Source organism: Hordeum vulgare, chromosome 3H, assembly GCF_904849725.1.
Source record: "Hordeum vulgare subsp. vulgare chromosome 3H, MorexV3_pseudomolecules_assembly, whole genome shotgun sequence".
NCBI lineage: Eukaryota > Viridiplantae > Streptophyta > Magnoliopsida > Poales > Poaceae > Hordeum > Hordeum vulgare.
The window spans coordinates 20,981,517-20,998,110 of record NC_058520.1 but is presented as its reverse complement, the minus strand read 5'-3'; the positions used below and the strand labels follow the sequence as shown (position 1 = coordinate 20,998,110).

At 45.1% G+C, this 16,594-nt stretch overlaps 1 protein-coding gene and 1 long non-coding RNA gene across 9 annotated transcripts; one reads left to right on the top strand and one right to left on the bottom strand.

Annotated features, from left to right (window-relative positions):
* Positions 1 to 6,068: 6,068 nt before the first annotated feature.
* On the bottom strand, positions 6,069 to 10,554 carry LOC123439319 (protein MAK16 homolog). Its single transcript, XM_045116053.1, has 9 exons — positions 10,445 to 10,554; positions 9,964 to 10,073; positions 9,180 to 9,298; positions 8,987 to 9,084; positions 7,267 to 7,354; positions 7,054 to 7,191; positions 6,879 to 6,957; positions 6,621 to 6,733; positions 6,069 to 6,269 (listed from the first exon to the last, which is right to left on the bottom strand). The coding sequence occupies exons 1-9, from the start codon at positions 10,501 to 10,503 to the stop codon at positions 6,222 to 6,224; spliced, it is 852 nt and encodes a 283-aa protein (XP_044971988.1). The 5' UTR covers positions 10,504 to 10,554; the 3' UTR covers positions 6,069 to 6,221.
* A 2,257-nt stretch (positions 10,555 to 12,811) lies between these two features.
* Positions 12,812 to 15,601, top strand: LOC123442649. Of its 8 annotated transcripts, none has more exons than XR_006630504.1 (5): positions 12,812 to 13,264; positions 13,438 to 13,694; positions 13,774 to 13,892; positions 14,512 to 14,944; positions 15,226 to 15,601. It is a non-coding gene; the product is annotated as an uncharacterized LOC123442649 (long non-coding RNA). The 8 variants fall into 8 exon arrangements; XR_006630506.1 differs by having other exon boundaries at positions 13,432 to 13,694; XR_006630510.1 differs by adding an exon at positions 14,159 to 14,255 and having other exon boundaries at positions 12,812 to 13,694.
* The last annotated feature ends 993 nt before the right edge of the window (positions 15,602 to 16,594 follow it).

The following is a 16,594-nucleotide window of genomic DNA, read 5'->3' as shown; positions in this document are numbered from 1 at the left end:
AGGCACATAATGCTTCTGGATCGAACCATAAACTCATGGAGGCATTGTCGTGCAGCATCACTAGCACCGTATGTGTCGGTTTATGTAAAAACTTCGGGTCTAAGTAGAGGAGGGGATTCAAGGTGGTGCCACCAAGCAGGAAAATGATGCTCCAAGGCGTCGAAACTACTTGCAACGGCAAATGTCACACAACATCTTTCACCTACAATCATCTAGACTACCGGACCTTGGTGCCGACCTAGAAACCAAAGAATACATAGTATGTGAAGAAAACACTAGTAGCTCCCATGATGCCGTTCCGGACCCAGACTAGTCTCAAGCTTTCATAATTGGTTGCTCAAATTGAGAAACCAACTAGCAACGATTACGACGATAAGTATGAGTTACCGCACCCAAATTCTCGATCCTTCCCAAGCCCGGTGCATAAATACATGCACTAGTTGGTAGCTAGCCTAGAGCATATAGTCTCATCATGAAAGCTCACGAGAGGTCATAGACTCTGATGTATCGTGTTCTCTCTGCCTATACTACACTAATGTGTTCTCATGAGTGCTCATTTATATACCATCCCCAAGCATAGGATGCACACATTTACATGTGCCTTTAATACCAACATGGTATTGGTGGACGCCATGGAAGCTTCACCCTTCTTTTTAATAAAGAAGGGAGACTGCAATCACCTTATTCTTTTTTATTATAAAATGACTAGTAACACTGCACCTACATTACCATGTCGCCCTTAATATTATAGCCATTAGACCATTAAGCATAAATTATCTTCAAGTCTTTGGATCTAAAGTTGACGAGCCACAATGAGCATGCGCCAACAACCACCTCCACCAGACCGTCATGTAGTAACTCATACTTATCGTCCTAATTTTTGGATGGAAGTGATTATATTGTCATGAGTAATAAAGCTCTACTGGTTGTTTGCTACGAAGGACAAATCCACTTTGCTCAATCTCACTGGCTTTGATGGTGGCCACTAATGTCATCTTGGTATTACATGCGCATCACGTATCCTAAGTTGGATGATGTATAAACGTGCTCCCATTAGAACAATTCAGTGTAGTTTAGGTAGAGAGAACACAGTGCATGATTGTGCTAAGTTGGCTTCCAATTGGCACTCAGCTTGGGAAGGACGATGAGAATTTCGTTATGGTAAATCATACTCATCGGCATAATTGTTGTTTGTAGGTTTATCAATTTGAGTGGTCAATCTTGAGCAACCGAAAGTACTCTTGGTTTATGGCATGACATGGGAGCTATAATGTTTTTCCCCACACCTTTGGTGCTCAAGATGCTAGGCCCATGTCAAGGTCCGCTGGCTACTGGATCGTGTGAAAGTGAAAACTTCTGCATGACCACAATAATTGACCAAAAACTAGTTGCTTCTTGGAAGCAGATAGTAGAATTCCCTATATTAGTTTTGGTAGAACGTCTCACCTTATCGAGGCTGACGGCTTCATGTTGTATAGGTGGAGAAAACACCAACGAGATACATAGTCGGTTTACATAGGAAAGAATCAACGTATCCAAAACCAACTATCCTACCAGAAGTCCTGTGCTATCACGTATAGGTGGAAGTAGGACCAAGTCCTATCCCATTACATTACGTGATTTAACACCATCCCTTAATCACGACCTTGAAAGGTTGAGATTACGCCTGAATGCTTCAAAACCTTTGGTAGGTAAGCTTTTGTAAGACCATCTGCAATCTGATCCTTGGAATGGACAAACCTTATTTCCAGTTGTTTGTTGGCAACCCTTTGTCTGACAAAATGGAAATCCATTTCAATGTGTTTCGTTCTTGCATGAAAAACATGATTTACAAAAAGATATGTAGCACCAAGATTGTCACACCATAGACATGGAGATTGAGGTTGTCTTATTCCAAGATCCTTTAGCATGGACTGGACCCATATAATTTCAGTTGTAGCATTTGCCAAAGCTTTATATTATGCCTTTGTACTGGATCTCGAAACTATAGTCTGTTTGTTTGCATACCACGAAATTAGATTTGGTACATAAAAGATCACAAACCCTCGAGTAGACCTCTTGTCATCTAGACAACCTGCCCAACCAGAATCAGAAAAGGACCAACGAGAGTGGATGATGACTTACTAAAAGTCAAACCAATGTTAGCAGCACCTCTAAAATATCTTAGTATACGCTTCGCAGCTGTCCAATGCGTTGTAGTAGGTGCATGAAGAAACTGGCAAACTTTATTCACAGCAAATAAAATATCAGGTCAGGTGAGAATCAAGTACTGAAGTTCCCCTACTATACTCCTATATCTGGTGTTGTCATGAATCCATTGATATCTGAGAATCCATTGATCTTATGTTGCATGTTACATGTCCAGTGTTATCTCCGTAAAATTGTTGTTCTTCACCCAAGCCCAGGGGAGTTTTGGAGTGCATTTCTAACTTGATTGACTGTCAATCCAGAATTGATAAAAAGGGGACGAACAAGCTTATCTTCTTTTGCGGATCGAGCCAGATATATAGATAATCCATCCACCCATTGTTAACATGTTAGGCTGCTCATAGTGGGGAGTAACTTAGCCAAGTAACATGCACATGTTACTGGTCTATGTTACTACCTCCATAGTGGATAGTAACATTTGTGGGATGTCATATTAATTAGGATATAGACTCATTTTGTATTGGTATGTGTGATGTTACTGTAACATAGCTAGTTACCACAAGCACCTCTCTCCTCATTAACTCACTGCCACATAAGCAAATTTGCATTGTAATGTGTGATGTTACTACTATGTTACTCCCCACTATGGCCAGCCTTATGTATGCCCCTGAGGGAAATTATTAAACTTGCTTGTAGTGGTGGGGCATGAAACAAAATCAAGAACGGGCCAAGGGCGTGCCAGTAGCTTGCTTAGTGGGCCATCTTTTATTATTTGGCCAAATTCAGACCAAATTCTCACAGAAAATGCAAAGAAAAGGACGGGCTATGGCCCGGTTCGGTTCCCACTAGGATCTGCCCATGCTTGCTTGGGTTGGGAGTATGGTACCGCAAATGACCAATGGAGGGCGGTCTCCAGTGAGCTCGTCTAAATAAAACATAATTATATACAGTGGCGAAGCCAGGAGAGAAATGGAGGGTGTGCACATCTCAGGAAAAAAAACTTAACCAGATTTTTTAGGCTAAATAAGTACATATTAACATGAAATTCTTTAAATTCTGGGTGGGCCATGGCCCACCGTGACTACACGCTGGCTCCACCACTGATTATATAGCTAAAAAAAAATTGTACATACATAAATACATGTTTAATAAGTCCAAGAAAAGTTTCAGGACAATGCACTTTCATACATGGCATACAAAATAAAATAAAATATGTAAATGAAAATGGGTAATTATTTTTGTTTTTGTTTGGCCTAGATTTTATAAATCAAAATATTTTTGCACAAAAATTTCCAGATCTGTCATAAATATGTATTAGTTTTCAAAGAATTTTTTCGATTTTTTTGAAACTCAAAAATATTATTTTTGAAGATTTTGAAAAAGAAACTGGCCTCCGATGTATATCATTCAATGTAGCTGATTCGTTCTTTGTATATATCAGATCAATTGTCAAATAAGCAACTCCGTTCCCACATGCATTTGGACCTCTGCACTAGTCATATTCTTTTATTGGTATATGTATCTCTGTTGAACTTGTTATTAGTCTTAACACCATAATTATGGCTCTCATATGCATCCATACCTACATTTTTTATTACACTTGTTAATGACGCCTGCCGTGAGTGACCAGTACATCTGTAGCACATGGAAATATATTGAATTTCTTATCTCTAATCAGGCTCAATTTATTTGAGGTTGAGTATCCGATATCACTTTGCTATTAGTTTGGGCGTTTTAATTTTTGTTCGCTTGACATGACGGGGTATTCACATCAGAAGAACCTTGAAATTTTTTATATTGTCACTTCGCCGGCTAAATTATTCATTATGTTGTTGCTTAATATATAGTTTTCCAGAATATTATTTGCATTTTACAACATACATGTTTTGGATTAGCTATTATTGCTAGAATCAAAAGGTGGTCTCATAAACATATGTAGAAAACTTCTTATGGCTATTTTTCTCAAGTTACATTTGTCGCTTCATCTGACCGAGACACTGTTACTTTCTCTTATTCATTTGGTCTTATCCTAAAAATTATCAGAATTGCCTGACCTCTTACACGTATAAATATAGGTGTTGCCGGTGGATGTGATGGAGCTTAAATACTTCCCAGTTGAATGGTTTAGATGTGCTAAGGTGCTGAAATGGTTCAACGGGGCAAGAACATTTTCAGCTTTAGTTTGTGAGATTTGGATTTTTTGAAGAAATTTATATTGCTGCCAGTATTGGGCGTGTGTCCTAGTAGGAGCTAAAGCCAGGAAGATTGAGTTCATATGTCTTGTTCATGAACTATGTGCTAGCTAGTATTATGACGATTTTGTTTTCTCCTGGTAAAGGATTGGTTGCTGCATTTCTCAGTGTGCTGGTATTAGGCTTGTGGTACTTGTGCCATTTGCCCGGGCCGTTTTATTTTTCTATTATCGTAAAAGCACCCCCCGCTTTATATATTATAAAGCAACAATCATCGAATACAACCGAGAGACCAAACAAGGCACACAACACACACATCCAAGGCAAGATACAAAGGTACCGACACACCACCTCACTGACAACAATAGCGAGGTCAGTCAGACAACATCGAAGGCAGGCCTCCTAAGCGGTGACTCCAAGAAAGGTACAACCAAGATAGCCGTCACCACCCAATCTACGAAGATCGGGTTTTCATACGGAGCAAGACAACATGAGGGGGAGCACCGCGATGGAGCATTCAGGAAGGGTATGGTGACCATGGCCGCCACCACCGTCGGCCAGTGAAAGGACTGAGCAAGTGGTGTACCCCGGCACAAGCCCCTACCAACGCACCCTAACTCCGTGAACCACCTTCAACCACGCCACCGCGAGGCCATGGTTGCTCGCTCGCACCTGAGACGCACACTCCGCCCACAAACGCTATGCCTCCCACCGCTAGAGCCATCGCCCTACAACCAGACATCCCCGAGACGTACACAAAGGCCCCGGCTTTGGATCAATCGACGTCCCTCGACCAATATAGCCACCTGCAGACGCTCCGTTGGTAGAGCTGCGCCAACCCGCCCGTGGTCGAGGAACGGGGGAGAAAAGGGAGCGGACGAATCCAGACCGGCACTGTGCCGACGACAGGTGACACGTGCGCGTCGTGGCCACCCATCCCACCAACCGAGCTCCCCACCGAGCGAGAGGGAAAAGGGGGAGCACCCTTGTGTCGCCCCACCATGGTAGCTGGCACAACTCTCTCCTAGGCCATCCGCAAACGTGCGCCCGCCGATGAGGGAGACCAGATCGACCTGCCGCCGCAACGAGGTAGGTCACCAGGGAGGCCCTCCCGCATCGAGCGCCGCCATCCAGCCGCAAGGGCTCGACTGAACGGGAACACCCACATCCACTGCTACCGCGCCGCCCCCACACTATCACCATGGCGAGAGAAGCCGCCTGCGACCCGTAGCGCCAGAAGCGGATGCGGACACACGGAGCCGTCGCCGCTGTCATCACCAACCGTCCTGCACCACCACCAAACCGCCAGTCGCACTACCGCCATGCCCCCGTCTCTGGCCCGCGCCCGAGCGTCGATGTGCTGCCGCGCCCGGCGCCAGCTCTACATCCCGGCCGCAAGGGCCGACATGTGTCGCACCCTCCAAGCGACGAGACGAAGGGGCCCTCCGCCGCCAACGACGCACGGGCTTCGCCCGTGCATGCTCCATACCAGCGGCGTGGAGTGGGGCGGGGAGGGGAGGGGAGGCGACGGATCTAGGGTTGCCTCCCGGGGGCGCCCACAAGAGCGATACGGTAGAGAAACACACTCAAACGACCAACAGTGCAACTTTGCAAGAACGTGATGGATTTTACTCTTATGAATTCATTACACAACTTGATGTTAACAACGTACATCCGCTGCAGCTTTGCAAGAACCTGGTTTTGGATATAGAGACTGAATATTTTTCCAAGTTAGTACAACTCATGCCAGTTTCCATGCTCGCAGAGAAATAAACCATTGCACAAACTCAATAGCTTATCTTGAGAATATAAAAGTAAATTTGTCTAAACTACACGATCATCAACAGCATGCATGTTACTGAAGGCGCCGTGCATGGTGAATCACATCCGCATCCTTAGCCTGCTATTCCTGTCTTCATCTTGTTCCACCTGTCATGAAAAGGCGAGAAAAAAAGTTATACTACAGCAGAAATTGTGCTGCTAATTCAGAGTTAACCTACGGAACAATGGAATCATTATGAAAAGAAGAAACGATGATATTATGTATGCCCCAGATGCACGCTTTGGGGAAACTTCTCCAATGAGGAAGAAATCGTCCAAAGAACTTTCAACGATGTAGATAAAGAGAACAGGTGTAATACTAATTCCCCACCATTATTTGTAGGACACCAAATATGTGACAAAACAATAAGATGTGTTTTATTTTATCTATGTCTTTAGGCGACACCTTGTACTATGACATTAAGAATATTCATATATAATTATAAACAAGTGCTTTACCTCGGCGACAATTTTAGTAGATTTCCACCCAATCTTTGACATCGTATCCGAGCATGATCTCTTGGGCTTCCTTGTAAATGGCTCATCAAAACTATCATCTCCATCTCCATCATCTGCAATCAATTCAAATTTTTTTGGGGGTCAGATTTGTAGTTGGCACTATTATTAAAAAAAAGGTATCTTCACAAGTCAGAGCATTCTACAAAATTCCCAATCAAAATAAGTAGATACGAGGGAAATGTTTACCACCTTCTCCACCGAAGCCTTCGAAGTCTTCCATGTCTTCCATTTCACCCATCTCGATATCAGCACCTTCAACATACTCTATCTCACCTTCCTGTATTGGTAAGTGAATCCACAATATATGGGAAAGCTTGTGAGCAATCACAACATAACAAAGTTAGCTTAATTCTCATAATCGGTCTGCGCTTACTTCTTCCTCTTCTAACTCAGGAGCCAGACCATCTTTTTCCATGTCAAGGATGGTATCAAACTGGCTGAAGGGGACATTATGGATTACACCACCATAAACACCTTTCCTCAAACGTTCTATTAGTTCACTTTCAATACTCTGACCGATAGCAGGAAGATGTTAGAACGTGGCAATGTATAAAACACCAGTGATAGTGATTATCCAAAAAATAACCTTTTCTAGTTGAGCAGCCTTTTCAGCTTTCTCCAACCTTTGGAGATCACGCTGAGTCTTCTTTCTGGGGACTGTCATTATCTTCTCTCTAACAGAGCAGAAGAATATGTTTAGCAACTTTTTATGTGTCAGAAGTCAACACTATAAGTATGTACATCAACAGTATGAACCAGCATGTAACTGAACCTGGTTACATGTTAATGGCACAAATGGCATACTATAAGCCTCAAGTAATCACTAGTCAATTTTTTTTTTGTTTTTTCTGTACTGTCAGAAACAGGACTGGACCTGGTTACATGTTAATGGCACAAATGTCATACCATAAGCCTCAAGTAATCACTAGTCAATATCTTTGTTTTTCTCTGTACTGTCACAAACAGGTTTGCAGTAACTATAATATCATTAGTATTTTGAAATATATAGAAAACATCTGATTTGAAAGCATTTTGGCTTTCGTATTCCTGAGTTACGCATCCAAAGGTGGCCTTAGGCAGGCCCCTGATTGGTCAAGGAAGTAGCTTGATCGGGAAAAGGATGGAGTGGAGCTGTGGAGTTGCTGCCCCACCAGTGAGACTGATGAGCAGTGCTGGCAAGACAGAGCTCATGCCCACACGCAAATCTCAATCTCCCATTGAGTGCTTGACAGGGGATTAACAAACCCTGACTGTATCGAGTGACTGCGTCAGTTTAGGCTATCACCTCTTCCAGGTGCAGACGAAAAAACAGTTGATAATATGCTCTGTCAAATCCGTCGAGGAAGGAAAATAAATCACACGATTGACTACATGTGACATTTGGTGGTGGCTACACTATGTTCTGGATGAAAGGATTTGACAAGATAACATCGGATTAAGCCAAAGTCACAAGCTGAAGCAGAGTCATGCATGGGTGTGGGCTAGTCGCCAGAGGTGAAAAATTGTCCGCTAAGTGTGGTTAAACCAACAAACAAACCCACATCGACTCGCAATCGACGCTTGCTAAAGTGAGTGCACTCGCACAGCAGCCTGAGCAATCCCAATAACAGATACGTCCACAAGGTTCAGCATGATCAGCGAGAGTTCACCTGCTCAGGGTAGTAGAGTCCACGCAAAGTAGACGCAAGCAAGAAATAAAATAAATGGCAAATAGATCAACAAAACCTACTGTTTTAATGTTATTGACAAAAAAGATGTAGAAAATATACACAGAGTAAGCCTTACCAAAGAGGATCTACTTGTAAGTTTGTGGGCTGAACATGTAATAAATTTAGCATAACTATTCAGCCTTGACATACGATCATTGCTGACAATCCTAATTTATGTCCTCTATTATGATCTCTAATGTATTTCCCTTTTTAGACTCCACCAATTTGGCAAACCATATAAGAAAAGCAAACGTAGCAATGGCACCTACGTAAAATCAATGTTCAGGAAATCGTTAACTGGTAACTGCTCGATCCACTCACGAGTAGGGTATTAATAGGAATATTGGCCCGCTAAACGGCTACTTGGTGACCCATCAAGCAGAGATTAATCGGCTAGTTAACTGATTTGTTGACGATATTTTGAACAATGCGTTAAACTGAATATGATTCAATTACTACGTCTTCAAACATACATGATGTAATATTTAAAGAAATATATCCACATTTACTGCTATGAGGTCAGAACCAGAATTCAGGAGCAAATGACGGCAACAATACAATATGTTGTGGGGTACTAAAACAAGAAGTAGTGCTTACCTCACTTTAAGCTGAAGTTTCCTCATCCTTATCCGATACTGAGTCATTTTTGTAAGGCGCTGTTTGATCTTGTGCACAAGTAGCTTCGGCCAATGTTCCTACATAATGAAACAAAATAGGTGCCCATAAGGCTAACTTGACTCACGTTGAGATGAAGTGACAAAGCACAGCAGCTAGCTAGATATATGCATACGAGATGCTTTTCGATGACTTCCATTGCTTTCTCATAATTCCTGGGCAGTTTGACTCTCTCCCATAATTTGTTTGGCAGATGAGCTCTTTCCGCAGTTTTCATGTATAAGTAGAAAATACCTGCATGACCGGTTAGAATAGAAAGCACAGCATCAACAAGTGTTTTTGATGATAAGCATACCTCCCGACGAAAAAGAATTAAGAGCACAATGACTAAAGCATGCAGACCACAATATTTAAAGCAGTGGCTGGCTGAAGCATCCAAAATTTAAAGCCATTCACTCTAGCCTCTGCAGACCAACAACAACTACTGGTTGCAAAATAAGATTGCTTTGGCATCACACAGTTGATCATGCATGTCAGGGACAGCTCCTTCAATCATGTTTGTAATGTACTACAAGACACAAAAGTTGTATTTTGAAAACTTGTTTTCTGAATCATGCATTAATGACTTCTTTAACGTCTCACAGAACTCAAGCTCCGCTGGGTCCTGGGTCCCAGTTCTACAGGATTTGTCGGTATGTATTCATAATCATATATAACAAGTGATTCGGTCTTACACCTTATTCCATCAGTTAAGTGATTCATTGAACAGTTGCCTACTTATCCTTCTAACAGGATATGACTGAAATTAGCATGTCATTGTGCAAAACCAAGGCAATGTGGAGACCCTCTTACTGGAGACCAAGGTTGTACGGCTGTTCAACTAAATCAACATCTATCGGTGGTTAAAACTTGAAAGAAGAGGAGGGCGGGGTGTGGTGCAGCAAGCAGTAAGCAATCACCGTCGTGGTCCCGGATGGTGGCGTAGCGGCTGTTGGCGAGGGGGCAGGAGCTCCGGTTGCAAATGCCTGTGGCGTTGTAGGGGTTCCGGCAGAATAGCCCCGTCTCGATCCTGCGGAAACGACTTTCATCATCAGGCCTTGTTTGGTACTAGTGTATTTTAGAAAATTGGTGGGGATTATCCCGGTCAAATCCTTAAATCCCCATACATCCAAAAACACCGTTTGGTTCCGGTGTATTTGACATGTTTCATCCCTGTACTTTCCACAAAATCTTCAAACTCTGATGCATTTTTCTCAATATATACCCAATACACCACCCCTACCTAATGGATTGGGAATAAATGGAGGATTTGAAGGGATTGTGTGTCAAGGTTGGGATTTTACCCGATCCCTGTGAGGATTATCCCCACCAATCCCCTCAAAAACCCTAGTACCAACAGAGAAGGCAGGGAAGGGAAGCTGAGGGGTGTCGCAGACGAACTTGGCCATGAAGCTGCAGTGGTTGTGGCGGAGGCAGTGCCATATCACCTCGTCGCTCATCTTGGACAGCGATGATGCAGCAAGACGCAGCAGTCGAGCAGCCTGGTGGAGGCTAGAGCGAACGTGGCAGGGAGAGGGAGGCGGCCTTGTGGCGGTGGTGGAGCAGTCCGGGACGGGAGAGGAAGAAATTTTAGACGAGTTTTAGGGCTTTCTCTACTTCTTATTTTGGCGATCCAGCCTCAGCCGATCGATGCGGGATGGCCCACGGAGACTCGCAAACTTACGAGAAGGGCCCACGCAGGCCCAGTATATATATATTTTTTACAAACACACATTGGCACGCGACACATTCTTTATCTCTCTAATCTATATCTATATCTATACCTACTAGCAAAAGGACATGTACGTTGCAACGGAAGAAAAAAATACCACACGCTTTTAATCTTTTTATAATCATTTTAATTCATTAAAATAATAAGCTAAATAACTAATGTAGTCAGTCCTATCCTATTTTGTTGAGAAATCAACCCGTCCATTGTTAATTCCATCATGATGAGAAATTGAGCGGGACAAGCAAAGCAAAACAAAGAGGCTACGTGAATTGATCAATGAACTGTTATCTTATTTCACTCATGGGGTAGAGAATGTGAGATCAGATGACAAACTGAAGGTGGTGTTCCATTCTCTGTCTCTACAACAATACAATCTTACATTCAATACATTCATTCATCAGCAAACAAATCCCCACAAAACAAAATTTCTTGCCGGTGCTTGGCACACGGTTGGAGGCATGGGGAGGGGATCTCACCAGATGATGAGTTCTTGCCGGAGGAGGGGATACGATGAGGGGAGCAAGGGTTAGGCGCCTCTATCTGGCCATAAGGAGTCGCCGTTGCCGCGTCGTAACCTCGGAGTTCCCCGTGTGAGCCATGGAGGCCCGCCTCCACCTGCAAGTACTTCGCTCCGCCGCGCCTTATCCGCGCGCCGTCGCCGTTCTGCATCGAGCAGACGCATCATCCCCAGTCACTGTAGCTGTCGCGTTGATTTGATCCAGAAGCTGTGCTCGAGCGCCGAAACGGGACATCAAGCAACAGTCGCGGAAGCAATAGCCGCTTTATTATTAGTTATGAAATAATAAAGCGACTATTGCTTCCGTCGAAAAACCCATCGCAACAATTTTATAAAAAAGCCCCTGTAATTTTTGTTATTGAACCCAGGCTCCATCATTTATCTGCAACGCAAAAGGAAAAACGATTTGCCGCAAAAATTATACACGTACGCATCGCCTCCTCCCGTAGACCCTGGGCCACCCTGGCCTGTGCCCAGGCCGCCGCCACCACTCGCCGCCGTGGCCGACCTCAACCGCCACCGCTGCCGATCTCAACCCACCCGCCTCCGCGGCCGTACCTCTCCCCACTCATTGTTCCTGTTGCGGTGCTCGAGCGCATCGCGTCGACCCTGGTCCACCCTGGCCTGTGCCTAGGCCGCTGCCACACCACTCGCCGTCACGGCCGACCTCAACCACCACTGTTGTCGATCTCAACCCACCCGCCTCCGCGGCCGTACCTCTGCCCGCTTGCTGCCCCCGTTTCGGCGCTCGAGCACAGCTTCTGGATCAAATCAACGTGACAGCTACAGTGACTCGGGATGATGCGTCTGCTCGATGCAGAACGGTGGCGGCGCGCGGATAAGGCGCGGCGGAGAGAAGTACTTGCAGGTGGAGGCGGGCCTCCATGGCTCACACGGGGAACTCCGAGGCTATGGCGCGGCAACAACGACTCCTTATGGCCAGATAGAGGCGCCTAACCCTTGCTCCCCTCATCGGATCCCCTCCTCCGACAGGAACTCATCATCTGGTGAGATCCCCTCCCCATGCCTCCAACCGTGTGTCAAGCACCGGCAAGAATTTTTGTTTTGTGGGGATTTGTTTGCTGATGAATGAATGTATTGAATGTAAGATTGTATTGTTGTAGAGACAAAGAATGGAACACCACCTTCAGTTTGTCATTTGATCCCACATTCTCTACCCCATGAGTGAAATAAGATAACAGTCCATTGACCAATTCACGTAGCCTCATTGTTTTGCTTTGCTTGTCCCGCACAATTTCTCATCATGATGGAATTAACAATGGACGGGTTGATTTCTTGACAAAATAAGATAGGACTGACTACATTAGTTAGTTAGCTTATTATTTTAATAAATCAAAATCTTTACCTAATAATAAAGAGGACATTGCTTCTGTCGGAAAACCCGTCCCATCGTTTTGTAAAAAAATCCTCCTGCTTTATGGTAATTAAACCCGCAGTCCTTACTTTAATGAATTCTGAGAAACGTTTCACTTAAAAAAGCACTGTAACCCGCCAGGCCGAACCGGACCGCATCGCCCCCCGCAGCTTCCTCCTACCCAAGCACCGCTCGCGCCCGCAAGCCGCCTCGCCGGTGACCCCACACCTCCGTCACGCCCCGCCGGACCTCCTGCTGCTCCGCCGCCTCGCCCGTCTCCCTTCTCCTCCTTCCTCTCGATCTCCTCTGATCTCTCTCCCTCTTTCTCGCTGACTAGGGACCTATGGGAGGGCCACCGACCCTCAATCTCGCCAGATCTGGCTGCGTCCAGGCCATATCCGTCGGAAATGGATCCACCCCGGCCAGATCCACCCGGATCCGATCGGTCCCCGCCGTTGTGAGTACCGGAGGGCCGTGACGCTCGACGTGCAGCGTTGCCGCCGCCTGTCCTTGCCGTGGTTGTGCCGCCAGTGATGTGCGGCGCGCTAGCCTCCTCCCGACCACGCACCCCGGGGACTCCTCCCTACTCCATTCTCGGTGAGTCGCGCCGCCCCCGACCACGTTGGGACTTGGGACACATCTCCTCTCGGCTCCATCCCAGTGACAGCGCAGCTCCTCCTCCCTGTCTCCTGCTGGTGAAAGCTCTGGTTGTTCCTTTGGTTCGTTGTTCTTCCCAGCCATAAGAGATTTGCTTTTGCATCAAGTTGCAGGACATATGTTTGATACAATGTCCTCAAGAATAGTCATGTGTATCGCACGGTGCAGCCCCATCGCCAAGGTTGCCCGGATGCTGATCACCAGTGCGGCATTGTCAGTGGCATGCTGCCTGGCCGGATCTGCAACTACACGGTTAAGGAGGAGATAGTTGAGATCAATCCTGAGATTTGTAGTATGCATGATTGCGTGGACATGGCGGCGGCCATAGCCCGATAGCAAGAAAAAGCACAACGTACTCCTGTGTATTATGGTATTTCAAGTATACCACTTCCCTTAAGAAGGTTGGAGTCAACGAGGCATCACATAACTGTGTTTGATGCATTCTTCAGGTTGAGGCTCTGATAATGGACATAACACAACTGCTGGAGACGAGATTAAAATATGGAAGATAGCAGCAGAGGAGGAAGCTGAAGTTGGTAGATCAATTGGCCAAGAGTTCCAGACCCAGGTGTGTTTATAATTGAGTTGTGTGTAATACCAGTGTTGTAGAAATTTGTTAGAGGAATTGTAACACCTTTATCCAATATTATTTTTCTTATTCCTTTTTGGTTTTAATAAGAACAATAGAGAATCTCAATCCTTCTACTGTTGAAGTACCCGTAGTAGACCAATCTGTGCCTCAAACTCCAGAGAAGATGGGCATGAATGATTGTTTTGGTTGTAACTCCAACAATAAGTGCATCATATTTTTTTTGTATCTGGCACCTTATGCAGGCCATAATTAGTTTCCCGACACATTGATGATTGGGAGAAGTACATAGAATGCCCCTGTATAGGTGCGTACAGAATGACGATTGGGAGTTTTCTTAAGGTTAGAATTCCAGCATATTAGTATCGTCATTGTCCAAAGGACTAAAAGAACATAAGTTTTGGCTGTGTGCCCATTTGTGTGTGCAGTGGGTAAAAGATCCTTGGAGATTTTTCATTTTTTATATCTCTGAAGCACCTTGAGCTAGCAATCCAACCTACAATGTCATTTTTCGTATGAATAAAGCTCAAAATAAAATATTTTGAATATTGCCAAGACATTCTTGTGAATCTGCACCTCAAAGTTTTAATTTTTGCAGCAAACAATGCAGAGAAACAAGAGTAACAAGCACGGACTAGCAGATCATATAAATGTATGGTAGCGATTCATCAGTCATGGTCCAAGAATGACAGGGAAATTAAAACTAAGCAACACATGCCTGCATAATAGCAGAACCAAAGCAAGAGAAGAACGTTGATTAGCAGGCCGACAACGACGCCTGCTAAGGGAGCATCCACACGTGCATCCTTTTGCCACTACCAAAGCCCCATATCCTCGAGCTTGACAAGCTCGTGTGCCATTCTGGCCGACGTCCTCTCCATGGCCCCCAAGCCTCGCAACGAGAGCACGTTGGCACACCAGGATGAGGACAATCACGCTTACAAACAAGTTTTTTTCCATGAAAACACAGCTTTTGTTTCTGGGCAGCATGTTCCTCCTGGGCATCAACACTGAGCAGCATTGAACCAAAGGTGAGGTAGCTAGCTCCCTTACTGCTATTTTATTTGATTTTCCCGAGGCATTACATACATAATTGTAAATCGTCCTAAGATTCCTAGAAATACATACGTCTCTCTAGGAAGTTTGGATATGTTCTAACTCTTCTCAGTTAGGATTAATTGGATATATTCTAACTCTTCTCAGTTTGGATATGCTCTGACTTCTCACTGCGATGAGTTTATATTGATCTTAGAAATTTGTTAGTGATGTAATGTTTTGTGTACAAGCTGATCGGTCTTTTTCGTGACATCAGGTTCTTAGTAGATGAAGGACAAAGTCCGCGCCAAGAAGACCATTATGATGGATTCAAGAGAATCAAGAGTGAAGCATCAAGATATGATAAATATGTCGATGACAAATATGCGTACCGAGACACAAGTGGTTTCAGATATCTTTGGTTGATTTGGATCTGCTCACATAGAGAAAGGATGGCCACATATATATGGTAGTTACTTCCATGTCACAGATGTGTTCTTTAGTAGGTACTGCACAATCACATTGTTGTGAACAACAATCACATTCTCGGTGTTGTTGCCATATCATATGTCTCTAGAGTGTTTGATCATAATTTAGATAATTGATCCGATGTTGCTCATCTTTCAGTATAATGTCTTTGTTTTTCTGATTTACATTTCCATTCTGCAGAACGTCCTATGCTTTAGCATGTTGATCTCTTTTTAATTTTCATGTTGCTATATACTTTTGTCCTAGCTTAAGGACCATGGCAATTCAAGAGTTGTAGGGCATGATACACATTATCAGCGTCAGTAGGGAACCGTGAGCGTTAGCCCCCTGTCGAGCATTGAATATTTAGTGTCTGCAAGTCTGCTAAGGGACCTTGAGTTATGCTTGCTTATGGTGCTAGACCTCTTTTTTTCCCGTTGCAACGCACAGGCCTTTTTGCTATCTATACCTAATAATAATAAAGCGGTTATTGCTTCTGTCGGAAAACCCACCACAGTATTTTTATAAAAAAGCCCGTGTAATTTTTGTTATTCAACCCGCGCTCCATCATTTATCTGCAACGCAAAAGGAAAAAAATGATTCGTTGCAAAAATTATACCCGTACGCATCGCCTCCTCCGTCGACCCTGGGCTACCCTGGCCTGTGCCCAGGCCGCCGCCACACCACTCGCCGCCGCGTCCGACCTCAACCGCCATCGCTGCCGATCTCAACCCACCCGCCTCCGCGGATGTACCTTTCCCCGCTCACTGCCCCCGTTGCGGCGCTCGAGCGCATCGCGTCGACCCTGGTCCACCCTGGCATGTGCCCAGGCCGCTGTCACACCACTCGCCGCTGCGGCCGACCTCAACCACCACTGTTGTTAATCTCAACCCACCTGCCTCCGCGGTCGTATATCTGCCCGCTTGCTGCCCCCGTTTCGGCGCTCGAGCACAGCTTCTGGATCAAATCAACGCGACAGCTACATCGACTTGGGATGATGCGTCTGCTCGATGCAGAACGGCGGCGGCGCGCGGATAAGGCGCGGCGGAGCGAAGTACTTGCAGGTGGAGGCGGGCCTCCATGCCTCACACGGGGAACTCCGAGGTTATGGCGCGGCAACGACGACTCCTTATGGCCAGATAGAGGCGCCTAACCCTCATCGTATCCCCTCCTCCGGC